This window comes from Carassius auratus, chromosome 10 (genome assembly GCF_003368295.1).
Source record: "Carassius auratus strain Wakin chromosome 10, ASM336829v1, whole genome shotgun sequence".
NCBI classification, from domain to species: Eukaryota; Metazoa; Chordata; class Actinopteri; order Cypriniformes; family Cyprinidae; genus Carassius; species Carassius auratus.
In genome coordinates, this window is record NC_039252.1 from 10,999,885 (window position 1) to 11,015,034 (window position 15,150).

A 15,150-nucleotide genomic window follows, 5' to 3' on the forward strand; every position below is an offset into this window, starting at 1 on the left:
AGGCCCAGCTGTGGTTCCCCATGATCAAACGGAAAGCTGCAAACCTCAGTAGCGCGGACGCCGATATGCTCGCACCACAGAACCTCGTACCGTAGCAATCTCAAGATAATATTTTACATACCATCAGTAATGCCAGCTTCATTTTGGAAGTCCAGTGTACTTCGCATCTAAAAGAGAGCCCATGGATCAGCGTCAGTCCTTCTGTTGCTTTCCTTCCTGTGATCCGGTATGCATGTAGTGTTTTGTTTTTTCCATGGGGATATTAGTATGAAAGGCTTCATCTGTCAACCATTTTCCAGCTTTTACTGTACTTCAAGGACTTGGGAAATGATATCACCGACCTCTAATGTGGCAGGTTCACACCATTTTATTCTTTCAGTATTGAAAGAAGGCATTCATGGTAACCAAGGCTGCATTTATTTTAAAAAAAATACAGTAAAACAGTGACATTATGAAATATTGTTATAATTAAAAATAACTTTTTTTATTTTACATTGTTGTTCCTGTAAGAGCAAACCTGAATTTACTCCAGTCTTCAATGTCACATGATCCTTCAGAAATCATTCTAATATACTGATCTAGAGCCACATTTACTAACAGCTTGCGCAAACCATATTTTGGCGTTAAAATAGTACTGTCAAGATTTACTTAAGACACTAAAAAAAGTGTGGACACTGGTCATTTTTCTGCCTGACCTTCTGAATATGCATTTGTAGGAGTTTCCATTTCAGACACAAAATTTATGTGAAGAGATTATTAAAATGGTCAAGGTTGGGGGTTCGATTCCCCGGGAACACATGATAGGTAAAAATGTATAGCCTGAGTTGACTATAAGTCGCTTTGGATAAAAGTGTCTGTTAAATGCATACATTTAATTTAATTTACTGTATTTGAATATAAACCTTCTCTAACATTATAAATGTCTTGGAAAGTTTCATAAAGGAGATGTTTTGTAAAATATACAAGTTGAGCTTAAAATATAACTAACATGTCTTCTGAAATCTTTCTAATTTGTAGGTCATTGGCTCCACAAGGACTCCTCCAAAACCCAACACCCTATCCATGATGCTCAACTCAGTGGAAGGAGCCAAGCCTGGCTCTGTTATTGGTTCAGTTAGATCACATGACCAGCGTGAAGTGACCTACCTTGTAGTGGGAGGCACAGATCATGAAGGTACCTTTATGGTTGACCGTCTCACAGGAGATGTGTACTTGGCTAGAGAGCTGGACTATGAAAAAGGGTCGAGGTATACTCTCCAGATTGAGGTGGACGATCTCTCCAAGGCCTATCCAACCACCCACATGGTTCAGTTGGAAATCAATGTGCAGGACAGTAATGACCACGCACCAGAGTTTCCAGAAGATCCAGTCACCATTGTTGTTCCTGAGAACACACAAGCTGGTTCCTCCATTTACACCTTCCAGGCGACTGATAAAGATGGCAGTGGACCCAACAGCGAGATACGTTATTCTATCCAACAGCAGTGGCCTGACGTCCCAGACCTTTTTAGTCTTGATCCTGTCACGGGAGTCTTAAAACTGGGCCGGGAGCTGGACCATGAGGAGACCTCCAGCCTGTTCCTGGTGGTCCATGCCACGGATTCAGCCTCGGATCCCACTCAGAGACTCTGGGGATCGGTGACGGCTCGAATGTTTGTCACAGATGAGAACGACAACGCTCCGATCTTTAGCTCCCCGACTGCTGTTAGTGTGATGGAGGACCAGCCTGTGGGCTTTGTGCTGCTTTACGTCATGGCCCGGGATGCAGACCAGGGTGAAAATGGCCGAGTGTCCTACAGGATCCAGTCAGGAAACACAGCGGGGCGGTTCGGCCTCAGTCCGAACAGTGGTAAGACTCATTACTTCGCTCTATTTGAAAAACATCTCTTTCTCACACCACGCTGCTTTATGGGCCGTTCACTCAAATCCAGAGGCAATTTAGCAGAACGGATAATTTTCCTGAACAGTTATTCATGGGAGCGCAGTTTTATTTAAGCCCGTCGACCGCACCTCTTTGATTTGGCGCTGGAAGTATGCATTTATTAGTTTGACTTTTCTCCCATTATCCAAGAAGACGTCCATTTACAGCTCACGCGAAATCAGATTAAATAGAGAAAATCACCTAATCGACTAAACAGCTGTAGTTGATTTTCCTTCCATCATTGCCGAATGGTTTATGATGTAGGTTAGTGCTTTATTTCTGTTCTAAATCAGCCGTATACTATATACTATATATATATTAAAGTTGGTTTAAAGCACACGATAAAGTCACAGCTGATATTAGCCAGACACTGAGGAGAAAGTCTTCAAACTCTTTGAACACTTTAAGTAGGAGGTCTAGAGATGGACGTTAAGCACAAAACCAGAGCTACCGTATTCAGAAGCAGAAGCCAGCTCAAACATCTCAAGGATGTGTGTAAAACTAGAGTGTGTTTGGTGGACTATAAATAAAAAAGGAGCCCGCACACAGACTTCTCACGAAGACACAATGATATTTCGCAGTCAGCAAGCAGTCAGGCTGCCATATCGACCGCAGGGGTGTGTTTATCCTGAGTGACCCTGGGCTGGGGTCTTGCTGATGACAGCATTGCAGAGAGGTATAGCTGGAAAGGTTCAAAATGGATCTGTGACAACAACTATATGCACTGGTCTTCAAACCAGACCATCAGCAAAAAGCTTCAATGTCAGATTCTGTGTAGCGAGTGGAGGAGCTAAACTGAGAAGAAAAAGAGGATGAATTAAAGTTAAAAATTAAGGTCAGACTATAGTTATGGATATTGTGTTTGACTTCTATGTTGTATTGGCAATTTTATGTTCACATAGGACCAGCAAAGATGAATTAGCCCATGAAGCATGCATAAATTAATGCATGGATGAATTTTATGATAAATAGTGTAAAACATCTAATATATACAGAGAATAGTAGCACCCCCCATTATTCTCAGTGGCATTTTCTGAGCTGGCACATGTATTATTATATTATATTAAATGTTATAAATAATCTGTGTAAATAATACATAAATGCTGAAATTGAACTAAGTTAACTAAAACAGAAATAAAAATAAGTTATATAGAAATAATAAAAAAAAACTAGTAAAATGACAAGCAAATAGCAAAATGTAAACGTACAAAATATGTATTTATATAAATATATATATATATCAATTTATGTTGCTTGCTAGAAAAATATTTATTTGCTGTTACAGTAAGTGGCCATTTTATCCACTTAATAGTTTACAATAGTTCCAGCATCCTAAGCTAACTGTGTTAGCTAACCTGCCAGCTAACTTTGACCATGTTTTTAAAATAATGTCACAAATGAACTTCTAACCTCAGCAGAGGAACCGACTCGTCCAGCCACATTCAAAAAGAGCTCTGTGATGGTGTCTGGCATGTCTGTACATAATGAAATATTACAAATATCCATAGTATAAAACAGAACAGCTCCCTGACCTCGGTCACGTGTCTCCAGCCACAGGGCAAATGTTCAGGAGGCCATCTGCAGCAGATTTACAGATGTTTTTCTCTTCCCCTTTTCTCCAGGCTCTCTCTCCATCCTCAAACCTCTGGATCGTGAGGAACAGGAGAGCTACAACCTCACCATTGTCGCTGAGGATCATGGGATACCCCAGCATTCCACCACTCAGGTGCTGTCTATTCAAGTGATTGATGTGAATGATGAAGCACCATGGTTTGAACGCAGCGAGTTTGAAGCCCAAATCAGAGAGAACCAGCCAGCAGGAACAAGCATACTGAAAGTCTCAGCCTCAGACCGGGATCATGGTGAGTTGATTCATCCCTACAATAATCCATGTTAAATGTGCCTTTACTTCTGAAATGAATCACCTACATTTCTGGGTATTTCAACCTTTCAGGTGTTCATGACCTGTGTCTAAAAACTTCACCATCTGGTTAAAGCAGTTATATTGTGTTGTGGTGAGGGCAGTGTTTTTTTAACGCTTCCTGAGGAGGGTTTGTGGGACTCATTCTCAGCCGCCTGGGCTCAGTGAGAGAGTATGAAGCAGAGATTGTAAAGACATTCTTTAGGAAGCTTTAATTGAGTAAGCAGGTGCTCGTGCCAAAGCTCGCTGACTTTGCACGCAATCTGGCACCCGTATGTCTTTGGCCCACACTTAACACTTGTGTGGACAACGACTCAGCGGCTGATTCAGCAAAATGAACTACTAATGAAACCAGTATTAAATCCAAGATGAAAAGGTTTGAACCTGGATATTTTATGACATGTTTTAATTCAAATCAGGTCGTTCACAAACACCAACTTCCTGTTCACCCAATAACTCAGAATGGAAGGGCAGACTTCTTATACTACGTTTCTTATACTACTTCTTATGCAACATATGTGTAGTGGTTATTCATTATATTTCTATTTTTGTTACAGGAACTAATGGGTTGGTGATTTACGGTGGTGTGACAGAGGATGGATTCACAATTAATCCAGAGACGGGTGTGATATCAGTGACTCGGGTTCTAGATAGAGAACTTCAAGACCACTATACTGTAACAGGTATTAGCTTTTATATTTTTCTAATTATTTCTATTTCATTTTTAATTTCCTTTTTTTTTAGTTTTAGTTAACATGTTTAGTGCTTTAAAAAATTTGTATTCATTTATATATATATATATACACATTTTTCCCCAGATTTATTTAAAACACAGTAACAATTAATAGTAACATCAATGGCCTAAATATTCTTATATTATAATCAAAATATTATTTTATGTAATTATAATTTATTATTAAACTGATAATGCATTTAATAATCCAGTTTTTATCTCTTTTGTCTATGCAATAGTGTACGCAAAAGATGGAGGCATACCCCCTAACTTTGCCAAGGCGAAAGTGCACATCACAGTGCTGGATGTGAATGATAATTCTCCTTCTTTCGGGCGGCAGCATTATAGCCTGGAAGTGCCTGAGAACCAAGATCCCGTGGAGCTGTTCACCCTCAAAGCCACAGACCTGGACACTGAAGAGAGTGGACGACTGGAATATAAAATCACTGGTAAAACAATTTTGAGTTTTAGATTGTTTGTACAGAGGAACATGTAGAAGAACTTCTACAACCGGAGTCTATGGGTTAAAAAAAACTTGTTTCTTATAAAAAGAAGATTCAGGCTGCTTGATTGTTAACAAATGTTGTGTCTGTGTGTTGCAATTCTAGCTGGTGACCCAGATGGTGACTTTCGACTTGATGGTTTCTCTGGAGCTCTGTCTACCTCAAGACCTCTGGACCGAGAACAGAAGAACAGTTATTCTTTGAAAGTGGTGGTCCAGGATCACGGCAGCCCGTCTCTGAGCAGCACAGCCACTGTGGAGATCTCAGTTCTTGATGTAAACGACAACAGCCCTAAGTTTGGAAGCAGTAGCTACACCGTCGATGTCTCAGAAGATGCAGCTGTAGGTTTGGTGGTGTTGGATGCGACAGCCATAGACGTGGATGAAGGCGAAAATGGTCAGATCTTATACTTCCTTAGCCAAGAGGCCAAAGGTGCGTTCACAGTACATCCAGACACGGGAAAGATCACAACCACAGCACTCCTGGACCGAGAGAAAAGAGCTTCTTACATCTTCCAAGTGTATGCAGTCGATCTATCACCCGCTGCTCCCCGCAACACCACAGCCCAGGTGACAATTAACATCCTGGACGTCAACGACAATGCACCATTCTTCATCCAAGACCCGCTGATTATCAACGTGTCCAGTGGAAGTGTGTCCACGCATCAGGTGGTGGCCACCATGAGAGCAGAAGATAAGGATTTTGGAGCCAATGGTTCGGTGTTCTACCGGTTTTCAATGCCAGTAAGAGGATTTGCTATTAACTCGCTAACAGGGGAGATCCAGACCACCGAGAAGCTCCAGACCCTGACGCAAACTCAGCGCACCCTCATAGTGGAGGCGATGGACCAGGGCAGTCCTCCCCAGTCTTCTCTAGGAGTGGTGATCATCTATGTGAAGGAGCAAGATTACAAGGGCATTCGATTCTCTCGAACCGCCAGAGATGTTAGCATACAGGAGAATGCAGCTAAAGGTAGGCAGAGCATTTTTACAATTTAAATGATTGTGCTATTAGCCTGCAAGATTTTTGTTATAAAAACTAACCATTTTTTCCTTGCAGTCCGTTTCATGGAAAAAAGGATTGAAAATCACAGTATAACAAATGATGAAGATGAATAAAGTAAACATCAGCATTATACATATACATGTTTCTGGTATATTTTTATTTAAAAATTAAAAAAGAAAAAAAAAGAAAAATGTAAATAAGGGGTAAATTCATTAAAAGAAAAAAATATTTTTTGTTGTTGTTTTAGCTGACGTCATTACAGCCAAGCACGTTTATGTCAAGAACAAAAAAAAAGTTAATCAACCTATTTTAGATAATTACATTTGTAAATAAAATAACAATAATAATAATAATAATAATTACAATATTTATAAAATATTGTTATTAAAATTATTGGAAATTATTTATGCAAGTTTTTGGAAAAAAATTATAATATTTATTATAATACTTTATAATAATTTAAAAATCATTTAATTCCAGTTAGCATGAATGTATGAGACAGATTATGACAATAAGCGCAAATTACAGATTTGAACAATTGGGACATATAGAGATGCTATTTTTTTATGATCTGATCAATTTCAGTTGGATAATTGTACCCTACTTTTTTTTACTTACTGTATAAATATCCTGTTTCAACTAAACACATTTCAAGTTTCTATAAGCAAAATGGGGTGCAAGTTACACTTCATGTTGACTTCAAATGCAAACAAGTATTCACTTTCATTAAATGACATGTAGAAATCCCATCTTCTCGGTACATTGCAAAAGTATACAGACCTTTTTTATTATTATTATAAATCCAAAACTAAAAGTTATTCTTTGTGGTATCTTCATTTCAAAGCACTGGCATGAGGCAGTTGAAAACTTTTGCAATGAACTGCATGATGAAACTGCAGCATTGTATTTCAGCACTTACTGGCCCTGCCAGTTTTGTGAAGCACTGAAAGCCAATCCATCAATTTAAGTGAGTGTGGCAGAGTATTGAGTTATTTTGTGTGTATTTTTCCCCTTAGGCACTGCAGTCGCCCAGGCTCAGGCTCAGCACCCTGATGGCACCCGAGACGGCATCACTTACAGCATCTTCAGTGGGAACAAATACCATTCCTTCACCATCAGCTCTAGTACAGGTCAGATGGGAACCCTGTGAAATGTGAAAACAGCTTGATTTTGACAAGATGCATGCATAAACTCATCGGAAATCTGAAAAATAATATTGCTAAGTTGACCTACTTCACTGCATCGTTGGTGCTTTCATAGGTGAAATCTGGGTACAGAGCTCAAATGGCCTGGATTTTGAGGACACTCCAAGACTCCGTCTAGTGGTGAAGGCTGAAACTACATCCTCAAGCTCCTTTATGGCTGTCAACCTGATTCTTCAGGATGTCAATGACAACCTACCCCGATTCCAGCTGCAGAACTATGTGGCTTATATGCATGAAGCACAGGGCTATGACTTTCCCATCATTCAGGCAAGGGGTCTCTTATTTGTTTGGTATTTCTAAAAGGTCAAAGGTAATTGATAACATATGGGGAAAAGTATTAAAAACAAAAATGTTCTACAGATTACTGTGTTTTGCATAGTTTTGCCATACTTGCAGGACATCTGAGCAAATTTACCCTTGAAAACAGTATTATTTTTGTTAACCATATAAAGCATTAAATTATTTACCTGTTTTTTTTTTTTTTGCATCTGTTTCTGACTTCACGTCAGTAAGTGTTAGATTTAAACCATGTGTGATGTTGTAGTTCCTTATAAAGTTACTTGTACTCAAATTTAGCATCTGGCGAGTGTTTATTTCATACCCAGCCTGTGCTTAATCAGCCTGTTTTCAAATGCATTAGGTTGTGGCTGAAGATGTTGACCAGGGTCAGAATGGTCAGGTGACTTACTCCATTGAGTCTTCGAGTCAAAGTGGCCTTTTCAAGATTGACCCTCTAACTGGCAGTATCACAACTGCGGCCATTATGGACAGAGAAATCTGGACACAGGCACAGTGAGTGTATATCATGTTTGCTCAAGCAGTGAAGTCATTGCTCTGCAGGTCTTTAATTTCCTTCTGTTCTGTGGAATGTAACTGTCCTCTCCAGCATCATTTAGTTTGTGTGTGTGATGTGTTCAAGCCCTCGCAGTTTTTTGACCTTATGTTTTTGTTTCTAAAATGTTCCCCAACTCCTATAAAGCTGTGTGCTTTTAATTTACTACATTTTTGGTCTGGTAGTTCTTTTGGATTGTTGTAGGAAAGCTTTTTGTTAAAAAAGTTTGCTCTCTCAATCCCAAAAATAAACTGAACAGAAACATTTCTCACATTATATATGTTAGGAACAATTCATTTAATTCATTTTATTTTATTTCCATCAGGCTGGTGATTAAAGCCACTGATCGTGGCAGCCCCAAACTAGTAGGCACTGCCACCATTACAGTGATTATTGTCGACCTCAATGATAACAGTCCCACCATCCCAGTGCCACGAGAAGTTAGAGTGCCAGAGAGTAAGTAGATGAATGGTGACCTTTGGCCTTTTAACCTTGAAAGACATGATATAAAGCATTTTTATAATTGTACATGTATTTGAAAGTTGTGTCCTTGCTTCCCACTTGCAGACTCTCTTATCGGCACTGAGATCACCCTGGTTACTGGAAATGATGTGGATTCTAGCCCAGTGCTGTCTTACTCTTTACAACTGGATGCTTCATCACAGGGAAAATTTGATATCCATCGTTACAACGGCCGTGTGTCTCTGACAGCACCACTGGACTTTGAGGAGAGGACATGGTACACATTGACTATTCGAGCTTCAGATTCAAAGCACCAGAGTGAAGCCAATTTGACTGTGTTGGTGGAGGACGTAAATGATAATGTACCAACTTTTGCACAAGACCTATATCAGGTGATTGTTTTCTTTCTACCATTTAAAGTATTTTAAAACAATGTCTATCTCTTATTATTGGGACGGATAAAGGTTTATCTGCTGCTAAAACACATGCGTTTATTCCAGAATAAATATCCTTGCAGTCATTCACACCAGAGTATGCTGTTTTCATTACGTATTCAGCAGATGCTTTTATTCAAAATGACATCACTGTGGATACAGGATAAAGCATGCCAAGTAACAGCTGTTTTGTTGCTTTTGGTTTCCAGGTAACACTTCCAGAACATTCTCCATCAGGCAGTCCCATTATCACAGTAACAGCAACAGATCGAGATTCAGGAGAATATGGAAAGGTCACTTATCGAGTGGTGTCTTCAACGAGGGACAGGTTTTACATTGATCCTAAAAACGGTATAATCCCAGTGTTTATACTAAGCATGTTGATCATAGGCAGTGACTATTTATACAATAAAAAGCCCGTATATGCTATTTGTATGAAGTGTAAATAGTGGTAAATAAATATGCACCAAGTATAAGTAGCAACAAGCATTTTGTTTATAAAAAGTTTAATTAGTAGTAGATGCTATTTACATAAAGTGGTGTGTGGTGTTAATGAAAACCACCTCTACAAGGTCAGTTGTGCTTTGTTTAAATTGCCAATGCCTCTAGTTTTACCATATAGTTTATATTTAAAGCATTACTATTGTAGTAAAAGCACTTCTCATATCTTTACAGGTACACTTTTCATCAGACAGAAATCAGAATTTGACCCGGAGCAGCCTTCTGTGAGTGTAGTCATCGAAGCTCGTGATGGAGGGTCTCCACCGCTGTCATCTTCTGCTACAGTACAAGTTCAGCTGATAGACGTCAATGATAATGCCCCTATATTCCACCAGTTGGAGTACAAAGCCACAGTGTCTGAGGACCAGTTACCTGGAGCCACCATCCTAACATTAGAGGCAGTAGACAGAGACCTATCTCAGGAAAACTCTGGTTTTGATTTCGCAATAGCCAGTGGGAATATTGGAAATGCTTTCCAGATTGAGAGTAGCGTTCGTTTCATAGAGGGCCATGGCTTCCAGACGGTAGGAACCCTGATCCTAGCAGAGCGACTGGATTTTGAGGCATTGTCACGCTATAATCTCACCATCGCGGTCTCGGATCGTGGTGTTCCCCAACGCAGCTCCAGTGTACCAGCCATCATCACAGTCACTGATGTGAATGACAACCCTCCTGTCTTTGGCAGAGCTGAGTACATAGTTTCTTTGAGTGAAGGGGCAGCTGCTGGTACAGAAATCTTGCGTGTGACTGCAACTGATCCTGATTCAGCTCCCTATGCAGAGGTCCAGTACAGCATCAGCTCTGGAGATGAGATGAAACTCTTCTCTGTGGATCAGTGGACTGGGGCAGTGAGGCTTCAAAAACCTTTGGACAGAGAGAGCCGAACATCTCATGTGGTTATAGTACAAGCCTCAGATGGCCATGGTCATTTTGCCTTGGCTCCTATTAGTGTAGAGGTTAAGGACATCAATGACAACAGACCTTACTTTCCCATTGCTACATTGACAGCCAGTATTCGTGAGAACCAGCCACCCAACTCTGCCGTGACTGTATTACATGCAATCGATTATGATACAGGTGTTTATGGACAGCTGAAGTATTATTTAATGGACCACGCAGGAAAGGACATCTTCTTGGTGGATCCAAATTCGGGAGAAGTTCGAACCAGGCAGATTTTTGATTTTGAGAAGGTGAACTCATTTAACTTCATTGCTTTGGCTGTGGATGCAGGCAATAACTCGGCTACTGTCACAGTGCAGGTCTACGTAACAGGAGAGGATGAGTATGACCCAGTTTTCACCACTTCAGACTTGTCCTTTGAGGTACCAGAGGGAGCCAAGAAAGGTCAGAGTATTGGGCAAGTACAAGCCAAAGATGAGGATGGTGGGGTGGATGGGATTGTACTCTACTCCTTCCCCAATTCCTCTCCTTACTTTGATGTGAATAAGACCACCGGTATAATCTACCTAAAGATGGACAGCTCAGGGAGCTCAAGCGGAGGGAGTCGCTCAAAGAGGGAGACTCGCCTAATGACTATGGATGTGACTGCCCACAGCCCTCTTGACACCTCAAGAATAGCTTCCGCTCAGGTCACCATTGACGTTACCAACACATCCTTTGGTCTTGCAACAGACTTTAACGTCCTCTTGGTGAGCATAATTGCTGCCTCTCTTGGAGTAATAGTCCTGTTAGTCATAATTGCTGTAGCCCTTTATCTAGTAAGATCAAAGCGCAAGAAGAAAGGACAAGACACTGGGAATAGTACCGTATCTTCAGGCACAGCTTTGCAGAAGTTGGATGAGTCTAAACCCACAGGGGGTGACAGGATCTATCATCAGGCGCTTCCTGGATATGCAGGTGAAGAAGAAGGAACTGGTGGAGGCTCATATACTCGAGGAGGATCTCTAGATCCTTCTCACTCCAGTGGACGGGGATCTGCAGAAGCAGCAGAGGATGACGAAATCCGTATGATCAATGAATATCCAAGAGTTGCAAGCATTACCTCCTCCATGCAAGAGCACATTTCTGCCAGGGGCCCTGATTCAGGTATCCAACAGGATGCAGACCAACTCTCTGATATTTCTTGTGAACCAGGACCACTTGATGCAAGCCAGTGGTTCAAAACTAAGAAACTTGGGAGCATCAGTGGGAGTCTCAGTGGTACCCTACTCTCTGGTCAGCTCCCAGCCTACAGAGACGAAGGTGGGGGCTACCTTGGAGTAGGTCGTGGGTTAAATATTTCCCACCCAAAAGATTATTCTTTCCCTGAGGATGGCAAACCCTCGGTCGATGGCTCCCTCACAGCCATAGTGGCAAGTGATGAGGAACTGCGAGGCAGCTACAACTGGGACTACCTTCTCAACTGGTGCCCTCAGTTCCAACCCTTAGCCAGTGTCTTTACAGAGATTGCCAGGCTAAAGGATGAGAACTTACCTCCCAACAATCCACGCAGACCCTTCCAACCCAAAGTTAAGATAGATCCCAAGCCAAGAATTGACCCTCCACCACTCATTACCTCAGTGGCTCATCCGGGAGCCAAATCTGTCCCACCTAAGCCTGCCATAGCACGGACGTTTCATCACTTAGCATCTCTAAGGCGTTCACCTATAAGCCACGAGGGCTCCATCTCCTCAGCAGCCATGTCTCCTAGTTTCTCCCCTTCACTGTCCCCACTTGCTGCACGGTCCCCAGCTGTCTCCCCATTTGGTGTCACTCAAGGTCCCTCAGCCTCCATCATCAGCACCACAGAGCACTCTCTGGAGAACAGTGATGAGGCGGAGATGAGGATTTAATGCAACATTGCATTCTATTTTGTGGAGGCCATTTTGTCTTTTGATAAGACACTTTACTCGCTCTTAGCAATGTTGCATACCTGGAAAGGCAGTCGCTCAGCCGTAATGGTGACGCAGGTGTCTGGTTACTAAAAGGGTAAAAAACATTGTGTGGCGACATTACCCTTCTTCAGAGCCACTGCAGTGTTGATGTGAAGAGTTGTGTGTGGCTTTGTTTTGTCTCACTGGCTGGCCAGGGAGGCAAGACGCTGAATGCTCCTTTTGTTTTTTCCTTTTTATATTGATGACTCAAACAGCTTTGAAACTGCAGTGTTATGTTAAGTCCATCCAAAATAGCTGCTATTGTCATACTTTGTAGGTTGCAATGAGAACTTTGTAGAAACTCAAACTGATGTCATTATGTATGTTTGTTTATGACTGGGATTTTTTTTTTTTTTTTTTTTTACAGTGCTACTCAGTTTCATTTAAAAAAATTTAAATGGAGGACTTGCCATTGCTTTGAGTGTTCATACATTTTAGTGACATTCTTTGTATGTATATTTATATGTATGCTAGCCATAATAAGTGTATTAACATTGTATAGTGTCTAGGATCACCATACTGTGCGGTTGTGAAATTTTGTGACACTTGTAATGTGAATGATTGGAAGATTGTTGTATTTTATTATTTATAAACAGAAAGGCTGAAATTGTTGAAACTTCCCATGTTGCATAGTGTTGTATTATAGGTCTTTTGAAGTTGTATTGTCCCTTGCCCTTTCAACTAGATTGTTAGCATCTTAGCTAATTTATTTAAAAAAAAAAAAAAAAAAAAAGGCAATACTTTTTTCGGCTCATCTGAACCTTTCGGGAAATTGGTAAAACTTAAAAGACTCTTTTCTGTGTAAATAGTTTCTTACAAAACTGCAGCTCTCTCACACTGTTTTGTGCTGCTTTTTCTGACAATAAAAAAGTTTTGTATTGTCTACATAACCTATAGTTGTTTTATTGATAAGTTTAGCCCATAATCTGGGATGCAGTTTATTTACTTTTCAGAATGAAGTGAATCACTAGGAAATTGACCTTTTTTTGTAATAGTCAGTGAATGTTTTCTGCTTTGAGAAGAAATTTCAGAAGTGCCCTGCTTTTTTTCCTCTCTCTCAATCTTTGTGGAAAGCATTTGAATGACCTTCCAGAGCTGTTTTGCTACCTCTGGTGCATGCCTGATACCGTCACTGCCTCAAGTATAACTGGCCCCTGTTTAGCACCCAGAAAAGATGCAAGGAAAAGAGGGGCCTGGCATTTTTGAAGACTTACACAATTCATCTTAAAAGTTGACAATTGTCTCACAGTATGGAAAACATCACTTTCCAAGACGACTGCCTGCATTCCGGCAGCAGTACAGTTTAAATCATCTGTACATATTTAAATATTAAATTCCTACTGATTTCTTTTGTCAAACCTGAGTCTTCTGTCTTCCTTTCTCCAAGTTTAAATCAAAAAGTGGATGGGGAGGTACATGTAACGGAAATGTAGCAAAAGGCCAATCATCTGGCTTTTAGAAAAAAGGAAACAGGAGAGGTCAGAGTCAAATTCGTCCTTCATTAAAAAGCGATTTGAGAAAATACAGTATGTTCCAAAGACCTAGACTAGACCCGGGCCTGTGTATTAGCCAGAGACAGGGTCTGTCCATTCTCAAATCAGTTGCAGCCATGAAGAAACATTTCCTCAAATTCAATTTGTCCATACAAAATGTAAATAAGATGTATATTGATAATTACACAGCATATAAATTAGCCAAATCAAATAGCTATGACTGATGATATTTGCTATAGTCGTGCTGTATATGTACGGCAATCACACATGCATTCTCGTAATCATGTCATGTACCTTTCCAGATGCAATGGCCAAAAAATACCGCATTTTCATACACCATCAGAAAAATAATAGCCTGTGTCTGAGGTAGTATCCTCGAAAGGTATACCTTTGTATCTAATTTAAACCAAAGGGTGAAAATATTAGTATCTTTCAAGGATACTGCACCAGTAACAAGCTGTTGTACGCTAAAGGTACTTTTTTTCAGTCATGAAACTGAAATGCTCTCCAGTTTTGTCTTCATTTCTACCGTATTGAGTTTTCTGATCCCCTGCTGTGAAGTTGGTGTTGGCAGAGATTCAGATCTTCTCCATCTCAGTGCTTTGCATGTCTAACTGATTTACACCATCCCAGATATCACGAAGAAACAACACTCACTCGCTTGCACAGTCAGTGTCTTATAAACACTGCAATGAGTGGTGTGACCTCTGTATAAACATATTTTCTCTATCACTGATATTACTTTCAAGATGAGATTTAACCTTAGTCTGATACAAACATTGTAATCTGTTATCAAGACTAGTTACTACACAGTTGTACATTTTACTGCTTTTTGTTGATTTACATTAGGGTGTTTATTTCTTTTTGTAACATTTCAAATTGTCATTGATTGCATGTGGTGATGTTTATCTAGCCACATATTGTCATTTAACCTTAAGTATACAGTAAATGCCTTTTAAATTCAGTATAAATTAGTGTAACTATCATAATCTGAATTTTACATTTAACTGTCATTTATCAAGGGTTTATCAATAGCCCTGTTTTGGCATGTGCACTTTTTGGTGGAACAAAATAACACAAATACCTGACAAGCCTGTGAGGAAAGAGGATGGAGTGGTTGCCTGCTGCACTCTATGGCATTTAGATCATGGGTATCTTGTAATTGTTTCAAACCATAGGAAAATCATGGAGAATCATGAGAAACAATTACAGCTCATATTTGCATCTCACAGACCTCAGTAGTCAAAATTATTTTCTGTTAGTAAGA

At 40.2% G+C, this 15,150-nt stretch overlaps 1 protein-coding gene across 1 annotated transcript in view; it reads left to right on the top strand.

Annotated features, from left to right (window-relative positions):
* dchs1b (dachsous cadherin-related 1b) overlaps positions 1 to 13,748 on the top strand; it is an 84,192-nt gene extending 70,444 nt beyond the window's left edge. Inside the window, exons 10-21 of the mRNA XM_026273633.1 lie at positions 1,018 to 1,849; positions 3,544 to 3,783; positions 4,400 to 4,525; positions 4,815 to 5,024; positions 5,184 to 6,050; positions 7,100 to 7,213; positions 7,344 to 7,555; positions 7,929 to 8,080; positions 8,446 to 8,576; positions 8,688 to 8,974; positions 9,226 to 9,367; positions 9,692 to 13,748. Coding sequence (XP_026129418.1) covers positions 1,018 to 1,849; positions 3,544 to 3,783; positions 4,400 to 4,525; positions 4,815 to 5,024; positions 5,184 to 6,050; positions 7,100 to 7,213; positions 7,344 to 7,555; positions 7,929 to 8,080; positions 8,446 to 8,576; positions 8,688 to 8,974; positions 9,226 to 9,367; positions 9,692 to 12,309 — 5,931 coding nt within the window. The 3' untranslated portion in view covers positions 12,310 to 13,748. The remainder of the gene's footprint in view (positions 1 to 1,017; positions 1,850 to 3,543; positions 3,784 to 4,399; positions 4,526 to 4,814; positions 5,025 to 5,183; positions 6,051 to 7,099; positions 7,214 to 7,343; positions 7,556 to 7,928; positions 8,081 to 8,445; positions 8,577 to 8,687; positions 8,975 to 9,225; positions 9,368 to 9,691) is intronic.
* Positions 13,749 to 15,150: the final 1,402 nt, after the last annotated feature.